At 39.6% G+C, this 11301-nt stretch overlaps 1 protein-coding gene across 1 annotated transcript; it reads right to left on the reverse strand.

Annotated features, from left to right (window-relative positions):
- Positions 1–4240: 4240 nt before the first annotated feature.
- Positions 4241–9143, reverse strand: LOC108410972 (free fatty acid receptor 2-like). Its single transcript, XM_017682316.2, has 2 exons — positions 9075–9143; positions 4241–5246 (listed from the first exon to the last, which is right to left on the reverse strand). The coding sequence occupies exon 2, from the start codon at positions 5240–5242 to the stop codon at positions 4241–4243; it is 1002 nt and encodes a 333-aa protein (XP_017537805.1). The 5' UTR covers positions 5243–5246; positions 9075–9143.
- Between the last annotated feature and the right edge of the window lie 2158 nt (positions 9144–11301).

Below are 11301 nucleotides of genomic sequence, written 5' to 3' on the forward strand. Positions count from 1 at the left end.
ATTCCCATAAACACTCCTAACCCTTGTGGAAAGCCTTCCCAGAAGAGCTGAAGCTGTTATAGCTGCAAAGGGTGAGCCGCCATCATATTAAACCCTATGGATTAAGAATGGGACGACACTCAAGTTCATATGCGTGAGAAGCCAGACGACCGAATACTTTTGGCAATACAATGTATGTTATTTCTTTTAATATACAGTCACATATTCAGCTCAGTCTCCTTTTTATTCATCACCACTATCAATGCAATATTTTATCTGATGAGATTTCATCAACATGAACACACAAAGATATTAAGAAGGTGCAGAGGAGATCATGTCTGCAGTCCAGTGTCTGGGATTTTTTAAAAGTCAAACCTCTGTTTTGCAATATAGATAAATATAACATCATTATATTAGTAGTGAACTATGCTGCCTGTAAACAATAGAGACTAATGCTTAAAACAAGTTCTAGCACCACTTTGGAAATGTAGTCATATTTTGCCTCGTATGGATTTAGGTTAAGATAATGAAGTGAGGAGCGGTCATTCTGTAACAGCTACTGTCCTAAATTCAGCCCTAACTGAAGTCGTCATGGTAACTAAACAGACAAGATTTCAGAGTGAAGATGTTTCTGTAAAACTGGCCTTAGATCTGATAAATTACCACTTTGTGAAGCTTTTGATGAGACTGGGTTTTGGATTTGTCGTCTGCAGTTTGTGTTGATTAGCGCTGTGGCGTCTCTCCCCATCAGTGACCGCTGGTTCGCTTCGCTGATAGTTTGTGTTTGATTAGCATTTGTTCTTCTGGATTTTAGGACTCGTCGCCCTCACAACAGGAAACGCTGCACCTCCCTGACTAACAGTGAGCAGTGATTTTCTCATGCTAATTGTAGTTTTATCAGTACAGGTGACGAGTCGTTTGTAAGGATGCATCACAACTTTCCAGACGGTCTCTCTTAACCCTTTAAACGAGCTCAGGTTTTGTCACTGATGCACATGCAGATCAGATCTAGCACCAGCTACCTGACCTCCTGACCTCTTTGGGCCTCTTTCTGAGTGTGTTTGCATATTATTCTATTTATTAAATGAATGCTAAGTGATCCTGAAAGACAGCCAGGTGTAACTGACCTGTGTTGGCAGTACAGGTGAGCTCAGTTTTCTGGCTGTGCTGTAAAACCCTGTGTCTCTTAGTCCTTTGAAAATGCCTGTTGTCCTTTACATTGTGTGCACAGCCACAACAACATGTTACGCTGCACTGTGTCCCTCATCGGTATGACAGTGTTCTGTCACTACACGGTGGTTGGTTAGTGTAGTGGGTAACACCTCCGCCTTCTACGCTGTAGACTCGGGTTCATTCCCCCACCAGGGCAACCACCCTACACTATACCAATAAGAGTCCCTGGGCAAGACTCCTAACACCACCTTCCCCCACCTGTGTAAAGTGATTGAATTGTAAGTCGCTCTGCATAAGAGCGTCAGCCAAATGCAGTAAATGTAAACTACAATACCCAGAATGCATTGTGCATATACATCATACAGTCAATGGGAATCCCTTTAAAGCAACAAAGAAATCCTGACTGTTGGAGTAGCCACTGATGTAGAGATCAATAAACACAAATGTGATTGTTATCATGACATCACAACTTAAATATCTTGTGATCTCAAGATAACAACCTGTCTTGTCAAATCATGACTTATTTTGTGATCTCATGATAAAAAAAGTTATCATGAGATCACAACCTAATTATTTTGAGATGTTGAGATAACAAAGCTGTTATCTTGATAGCACAACTTAATTATATTGAGATGTCTATATAACAAAGCTGTTATCTTCAGATCAACACTTAATTATCTTGTAATTTTGAGATAACAAAAGCTGTTATCTTGAGATCACAAGATAACTAAGTCATGATCATGATCTCAAAATAGCTGTCTTGTGCTCTCAAGATAACAGCTTCGTTATAACAACTTTATTATGTTGAGATCATTATGGCTTAAAAGTTGTTATCGTGACATCACAAGATAAGTACATTGGGATCTTCAATATAACAACCTGTCTTGCGATCTCAAGATCTTGTGATCATTGTTGTTATCTTGAGTAACTAAGTAGTGATGTCAAGATAACAATCCAGAAAATTGTACCCACCACAGCTCATGGCCTCCCAGACTTCCATAGACTTTCGGCTTCCAAGCTTTACCTCCAAATTTTCTCCACCTTCGAGATACATCATCAAAAGGGGGTCCTCCTCATCTTTCCACCCAAAAATCCTGCTCTGTAGACCACCGTGGCGCTGCTGAAGGAGGCAAGCTGGGATGTTTACAACATGCTTGGTCATGTTTGTATGTTTTCTTTGGGGAGAGTGACCCTTCAAAACTGATACTGTTGCTCTGGACATCATCTTTGACTGTGCCAGTCGCTCACAGGCTAATGTTGAAGAATTGCTTTGTTCAATGTGATTATTATTAATGAATTGTTTGTTAATGAGGTCATTTCTTCACCACAGTTAACGCTTTGCATCGTTTATGATTTGACGTATTAAGCAGTGGAAGCTTAGCTGTGTGTGTATGATACATTTTGGGTTCTTTAACAGTATCAGCCGGATTTGTTTATCAACTGCACCACAAACTGAACCACAAATGACCATTTCTGACCATTTCTGGGGGCTTACCACCCTAATCATGTTACTGAAATATATTCATTTATGTTAAACTTGGAGTCCAGCGTGTGAGACCCTCATTTAAAATGCAATTCGCTCATTTTGATTAAATGTCACAAAAACTTTTCCAGCTTAGGTAACACTCATTTTTATTTTTTCTGCAAAAAGTGAAGGAATCTGTACTTTCACGTAAAAGAAAATGATTAAATTAGCATTTAAATGCTCATTAAAATGCTTAAAATGTTTGTATCCACCTTTAAAACGGGCTGTCACACCTCACTGACATCTGTATGAGAAATATCCATTAAAATCTTCCAATTTTCATTTAAAATAACAACGTTTTATACACACACACACACACACACACACACACACACACACACACACACACACACACGTGTGTGTATAACCTTCAGTTATTTGAAATGAAAATGAATAATATAAATATTTTGAACAAATCAATTTTTAAACTTTCTTTTCTGCTCTGTGTTATAAGCTTCATATGTTTTTACTGCTTTAAAATCAGCTTCATCTGGAATCTGATCTCTGCGCTTCACCCTGTTCCTCACTTTAACCCTGTTATTGAGTCATTTATGGTGACAGCAGCTCATACAGTGTAGGACATATGATGCATACTTAGTTTATGAGTCTCTGAACATTTTCTGATGGTTAAGCACTTTTTGCGAAAAACACCGAAGGAACAAGTCAAGGCATAAAATGATCTCTATTCACAGAAAGTGCTGAGTGATGTAATAAACCAGTCACAGGAGGCGTGGACGATTTGAAGAATATACAACATTTACATTTAACATTTACATTGGCATTTATATTTCTTATTTACAATTTGTTTAATTTTTCCATCATGATTTTTAATAAAGCACTACACTGAATGCTAACACTGTCTAAATGGGTGGAAACCTTGGGCGTCGCACAGTGTACCATTTATTAACCCTGCAAAAATCCATTAGGTCATTAGGTTTTACACCTAAAGGCTTTTCAATCTGTGGTCTTTCAGATAAGCATCTGTTTTCACTCCAGCTAACTTTACTACACTAGTAACATCATAGCTTAGGCCTACTTAACCGTGTAACCTGTTACCTTTTGCTGGAAAACAGCGAGTTTGTGAAGAGTTAGTTATCCGGTACAAAACATGGTAAACGATTTTACTCACTAAACGATTTTGAAACTTTTATACCATTATAACTGCATGACAAGAGTATAAAATGGGATTTCAGTGGAAGTTCATCACCCCTGTCACTGCAGTGCCTCCTATTGGTTGCTTAACTGGAAGCTGGAGCTTCAGCCTAGACTGACTAAACTTGGATGGTAGGTGAGTCCAATAATATACCGGGTCATGTTATCACTGGATGATTCAGGTCCTATAACAAGAAGTGGTCTGTGTTCAATTTGTTTATGGATCCATTTAGCAGAGTCTGGGTTTGTTTGCCTTATTTTCTTTGGCATGAGATGGCCATGATGGGAGGACATTCTCAGGTACTTCCTTCAGTAATTTTATATGCCATTTTATTGTCCTTCCCCTGTAGTGGTCTTAAAATGAACCATAATGTAAAACATAACAGCTTTGAAGAAGATCAGCCACCTGTGTCAAATGGCCTGACGAGGCCAGTCCCCTGTCTGTTGCCATTGCGATGCACCTGCGTGATGGTTCTGCGCGTTTCCAGTGTGCTCACCTTGCCTCACTGTATTCTGAATAGTGCTGACGTTAGTTATCCCAATCCCGGGGTAACTGGTCTTAGGCTTGTGGATCAGAAGCCCCTTCAGATTTCCTTGGAAAGAGGCTGAGGAGAAATAAAAAGTGATGGGGTCAAAGATTGTGTTGACTGTGGCAAGGAGCAAGGCCTCAGATCTCCAGGACACGTCTTCCTGGATGATGAATCCCTGAATGTGCGTGATGTTGTAGGGCAGGAAGCACAGCACAAAGACCAGCAGCGTGCCCACGGCCATGCCCACCGCCCTCCGCCGCTTCCCCTCGTTAAGACTGGAGGTTCTCTGTAGGATGAGGATGAACCTTGTGTAACAGAAGATGCAGACGAAGAGCGGAAGGACGTACAGGACCAGGCACAGTTCCAGCCGCATGGGCAGCACCACATCCAGCTGAGATTGGGTGAAATTGTTGTAGCAGTCCTGGATGTGGCTTTCCCCCCTGGTGAGGTGGTCCACGATGTAGATGAAGCAGAGATGGGTGGACGTGGTGATCCAGATGATGCCACTGCAGATGATACCATAGAGAGCCTTGCGGTGGATCTTGTACTGGACGGGATACGCCACGCACAGATAGCGGTCAACACTCACGGCCATCAGCAGGACAGAGCTGGTGTAGATGGTGGAGAAGAAGAAGAAGGTGGTGATGGGGCACAGGTAGCCTGGGAGAAACCAGTGCATATCTGATGCCGCCTCATACATCTTCAGGGGCAAAAAGAACAGGAACAGGAGATCAGAGATGGTCAGGTTCAGCAGGAGGATGTCAGTAGGGGTGGGTTTCTCTCGAAGCTTCTTGACGAAGGCATAGAAGGCTAGTGCATTTGCTGGCAGGCCAATCAAGAAGGTGACGATGTAGACAGAGAGGATCACCTGCCCTGACACCATAGCTCTGAGAAAGGTAAGAAAAACAGAATTCTCATTATATTGGAATTTAATGACCCATAGCCAGTCCCTGCCTTTCTCTATTAACCTGAACTTAAACCAAAAGTATTTATAAGATAGATACTTTCTTAAAAAGTTAAGGTGGCAAAAAGGTTGTTTACCTAATGCCATAGAAGAACCAGAAAACTTTAACCAGAAAAATTTAATTGGGTGGTTTCGCAAAGTGATTCCATAAAAGAACCAGTTTTGGTTCCCTTAGAGCTTCCAAAGGGTGGCTCTTCTAAAATAAGGTGACACAGAGTTCCTTTAGCAATGTCATGGAAAAACTAGTTTTCGTTCTTTAAAAAATTCCAGTGGATAACTTCAAAATAAGGTCCCACAGACAGTTTCTTTAGCAGTGCCGAGGAAGAACCACTTCTAGTTCTGTAAAAAAACATGTTTGAAAAAACATTTTGTGAGCATGAAGAACCTTTAAGAGGTTTGAAGAACCGTTACAAGATGTAAAGGTTCTGTATCAACTGAATTGTTCTTTGAACCTTTTAAATGTTCATCATACTCACAGAGCTCTGTTTTAAACACGGTTCCTCAGGGAACCAAAAGTGGCTTGTCCATGGCGTCACTAAGGAAACCCATTATGGCACCTTATTTTGAATCATCGATGGGAAGTTTTTAAGAAACAAAACCTGGTTCTTCGACAACATTGCTAAAGGAACCCTATGTATCCCTTCATTTTGGTTCTCCAAAGAACCATCCATTGGAACTCATGTTCAAAGTCACTGTAAAATATTTAATATATTGACATCTGACTGCACAAACTGAATTCTGTGTCAATAAAGCAGTTATTAAAAAAACACTGGGGTGATCGTGGAATAATATTTGGCCCTTATGCTGCTTGGCAACACTAACCCACTGTTAACACTCTGTGTCTCTTGATGGAAGAGTTCACAACTGCAAATATTATTAATAATAAATTAAATGCTTTATTGAACATTGATGCATTTTATTATATTATGTTTTGTCAGCTAATTATAAAAGCAATAAGCTCCAGGAAGTCAATTGTGGCTTATTGCTTTATTAGAAAGCTGATTACTTGATTCAGATCAAACAAACTAAATGTTTAGACTAATTGAGGCTATTCTAGTGCTAAAACCCTTGGAGTGGAAAATACTTATAAAATTGTTGCTATACTTAAGTATATTTTGCATATTTGGAAAATTTGTACTTGAATTTGTTTCCTTTAATTTTACTCAATTATATTTTCAAGAGAAACTCAACTTTTCTTCTTACATTATCATTTAGCCCTTCAATAATACAAAAAAAATGTTTTAATGCATTTTATGTATATTTACTATTAAAACACCCAACCACATTCATATGAGTAAAATGATACACTGTTTAGAAGCAGAACAACAGAATATGCCTATTCACATTGCTTGTGGTTTATGAAAGATGTTTGCAGACGGCCAGGATCTGCGGTTCTAAAATCACATGTTGGGATATAGACAGACGTGCTGTGAAATCTGAGCGTAGAGCTTTCAAAATTCATAGCATAACTTCAAAATCTATCCAGATATGCCATAAGATACAGGCAGTCAGTGCAGTACCAGTGGGGCTGATATGAACTTTATTTTGTTCTTATTTACATTAAAATTTACAGGATTTAGCAGATGCTCTTATCCAGAGCAATCCTCTGTTGTTCTAGAGGATGAATTGTTTCCTCTAGTAAGAAGAGCATTACAGTAATTAACGCTGCTTGTAACAAATGCATAAACAGAAAAGGCAGAATTCATCGATATTTCTCTAATGACAAACAGCTCAGAGTCTAAGATTACACACAGGTTTCCTGCTTCAAGTTTTGTATATGAAATAAAAGATCCAATCTGCTCACAAAGCAGCTTTCTCTGGGTTTTACTAACAAGGATCAGAATTGCCGTATCTTCTTGGTTTTGTTGTGGCATTCACTGAGATATATCTGGCAAAGCTGGAAAGCTCATCAACAGTCTTGATTTTGAAGATACAGAAATGTACAATTGCATCAGCATAGCTATAAAAATTGATAATGTTTCTTAATGACATTGAAAAAAGAAAGAGAAAAGCAACAAATGCACAGGCCCTAAAATTGGACCTTGTGGGACTCCACAAAAAAAATTTTTTTTTATGAATGATTTCCCAGTGAAAGTAACAGCTTTCTGTTCATTAGATGTGGTTCAAGTTCTTCTAAAACCATACCTAAGAGCCCTACTGTACTGAAAGCTGCACCAAGATCCATTAACACCAAAATAAAAGGAACAGGGTCAAGAAGACACTCGCAGGAAAAACTGAATATGTTTCTAATGTTTGTGAGCTCCTCATAATAGATAACAGAAAGAAGTCATAACTGATTCAGGTGCCTTATCAAGCATTTCAGAGGACTTATTTCAGCAGTTATAATGCTGCTTTATGACAGCTGCCGTGTTTAGTCTTTCACCCACGGTTTTTATTGAGTAAGCAAGTTTTTCCTCCATTTGACTGGTGCAAGAATGTCAACAGTTTCCCTTAGTCTAGCATTTACAGCACAGATCAGATATCACTACTGTAAACATTTTAAACATCCTAAAAAAAAAAGACAAAAATGTAAGACTTTGCAGACGTCACCTGAAAAAGATCGCCTGATCCTGCGTGCATTTCCGATTAGGCCATTTTCGGTATGGAGTCTTATGTGTGACAACAAAATACTAATCTAATTATTGGAGCAAATCCGATTCTTTACAATGGTATTAAAGTACGGCGGCAGATTAGAAGACACTGGCAGAGAAGTGGGGTATAATTTTGCTGGTTCCCATATGTGGGAATCCATATTTCTTCCCTGTTGTGCTGTTTTAGGTGTTTGCAGTTTTATAAAGCAATAAAACACTTGAGGTCATGAGTTACAGTGATTTCATCACAGATACGAAGGGTTTAGTCTGAAATAAACACTTAAGAGCAAATGAGCATGAATGATGCATGAATTTATCACCTAAATTTACATCTACTTAGCGTCCTATTTTGAAAGTTCTAGGTGTTGTTAAGTTAGATTCTAGATGTTTAATCATATAATAACTTAATATTTTGATAGAATTTTTATATATGGCAATTCAATTTGTCTTTTTGGCTACCAAAAAAAATGCAGCCAAAGATACTCTAATAATATGATAAATAGTGTGAATGTGAATTTAGGTGAGTAATTCATGCTGAGCAATTAGCATAATTCATGCATAATAAGGTCTTAAAGGCGGGTTTGTGGTTTACTTTTACACCTAATAATGCAATGGTTAATGTCAAATAACAGACGTCCAATTATTAATGCAAGTTTAATGCAGAGTGATTCATTCATTTACAGTAATAAACCTTAATAAGGTCCCAAAATGTTTCCCTGAAAAGAAAGTGATACTTTTTAATCTTATGCACTTGGGTATATTTAAATGTAGGCACTTTTTATTTTCACTGAAATGTATTTGTGGCTACTTTCAGATTATTTCAACTGCGTAGCTTAGAACTATCACTTTAGTACAGTTTGTCTGGTGAGAATGAACAGAGGTATTGACAATCATGTTTCCTAAGCCTTTACTCCAGCATGCCTGTATTGACATATTATGTGCGCATGATAAAGTAATAAGCAGTAATAAGCATAACCTGCTGTACATTGACTTGGCTATAGTGTCCCATGTTACGTCCTCTTTGTGTGTCTTACCCCTAGGAGACGTAACACCCATCACAATCCAATATTACAAATATCTTATCATGAAATAAACATTATTGTTGACTATATTCCCTCTACTGTTAATATTCTTACTATTATAAAAGAGGATGTACTTACACGAACGCCAGGAATATGAAATGCCAGAAAGAAGCCGTTCCAGTCTTTACTATTCTATCACTGCTGCCCTGCCTACATCACTCGACATTCAGCAAAAGAAGTCCATTAACACATCCATCCACTGCAGCTATGGCACGTCTTTGTTTTGTTTGTAAGTTATTCATTCACGCTGCTTCTCCTCTTGAGTAGGAAGTCGTTCGCGGTCAGAACAGCGTCTTGGTCAGACCTTCGGTCTTGATGCGGTAGTTCCTTCTGCCTAAGTAATGAACACCAATAAATGAGGGCCATAAACTCTGAGCGACCTTATGAGCAAGCAAGGCCATATGTTTTTACACGGCTTTATGTGGAGTGGCTGCTTTTCAGAGTCTTCCCTGACCACATGATGCCCTGTGCCTATAGTAGGAGCTACATTTAAGATTAAACAAGGAAAGGCTCAGCCTTTCCCATTGACTCCGTGAGCTCACAAAAGAGAGTTCGTGAAAACAGGATCATCCCTGCCTTCATCACTCTTAAAACTGATTTTCCATCACAGCTGGGTTTAAACACAACTGGATGGCACATGTTGCTTAATGATGCACATGTAATGTAAATGATGATATGTGAAGATTGTACTGTGGCTTTTTAAAATTACATTTAAGTGTACATGCAATTGATTTGTGAAGACCTTTTTCACAGTAGCCATAAAATGCAATATCCGCCTGTTTCGGAGCTCCCGCAGCTGAACTATGTGTTTTTTTTAACGACATTAAGGGAATATATTTTGATGGCTATAACATTTATTAGGCAAGTGTTTTTATTGTGTCTAATCCTTTGGACCCCACAGCGGCCTCTGCTGGCCACTGTGCATTTTAGGGTGTTTTCGCACTTGGGCTGTTTTACTGTCTGAAGTGGACTCTGGTTTTCTATACATACGCTATATTTCCAAAAGTGTTCAGTCACCCATCCAGATCACTGAGTTCAGGTGTTCCAGTCACTTCCATGGCCACAGGTGTATAAAGCCGAGCCCCTCGGCCTGCAGACTGCTTCTACAGACATTAGTGAAAGAATGGGTCGCTCTCAGGAGCTCAGTGAATTCAGTGAGCTCAGAGGTCACCGACTTTCTGCAGAGTCAATCACTACAGACCTCCAAACTTGACTGGCCTGCACAGAGTCCTGACCTCAACCCCATAGAACACCTTCGGGATGAATTAGAGCGGAGACTGTGAGCCAGGCCTTCTCGTCCAACATCAGTGTCTGACCTCACAAATGTGCTTCTGGAAGAATTCCCGTAAACACTCCTAACCCTTGTGGAAAGCCTTCCCAGAAGTGTTGAAGCTGTTTTAGCTGCAAAGGGTGAGCCGACATCATATTAAACCCTATGGATTAAGAATGGGATGTCGCTCAAGTTCATATGCGTGTGAAGCCAGACGACCGAATACTTTTGGAAATATAGTGTATATGTGAACATGCCAAATGAGCCACAGTCTTTAGTGCTTCAGCAGGTAAAAACAGACCATCAAGGATCATTTATACGGTTCTACTCAGGATAAAGCCTGTCCGTGACCTGCGACAGCAGCAGCGCTGAAACATTAAAGCGATAAGATGCGAGAGCCCGTGTGATCATACCGTGTTAAAGGCTGATGCTGGGAATGCAACATGAAGTTTTAAGCTGCTTTCACACTGAACGCCGAATGAAAATTCACCACTGCTCTTTCAAACACACAATTTAGTTGAGTACATGGATTTTTGCTGGGCGGAGCTCAGCGATAAGCACAGCCGCAGGGTCATTTATCCAGTTTTGCGTTATGCACCTTGGCCAATCGTTTCGACGCGGCCTATAAGAGACTGGCAGGCGTGTCTGGTAGTTACTGTGATGGCCACGAGGTGAATTTTGACTGAAAACACAGTCATCTTTGACTTACACACCCAAAATGCCTGATATCTAAGTAAAGGCAAAGTCAGTCATTCCAGGTTTTTCCTAAAAAAACAACAAAAATAACCAAATACAAACCAAACAATTTGTGCAAAGCATCGTCAACTGTTGAAATAAAACTGACCTAGTTTAAAGATTTCAGCCAGATCTGTAGAGGCACGACATTCAGAGCCCTTTAAACTGCAGTAACACTTTAGACTCTAAATCCTCATCAGTGACTCTGACTCTGTTTGGAGTGAGAATCAGAGAGATTCACCCTTTAACCCTGAAGATCAGCGCAGACTGCTGGTCACCATAGCAACACAGACAACGAAA

Source organism: Pygocentrus nattereri, chromosome 24 (genome assembly GCF_015220715.1).
Source record: "Pygocentrus nattereri isolate fPygNat1 chromosome 24, fPygNat1.pri, whole genome shotgun sequence".
NCBI classification, from domain to species: Eukaryota; Metazoa; Chordata; class Actinopteri; order Characiformes; family Serrasalmidae; genus Pygocentrus; species Pygocentrus nattereri.

What these genes read in the sequence shown, in the direction of transcription:
- LOC108410972 (XM_017682316.2), bottom strand. Translation starts at nt 5,242, where the DNA reads ATGGTGTCAGGGCAGGTGATCCTCTCTGTCTACATCGTCACCTTCTTG.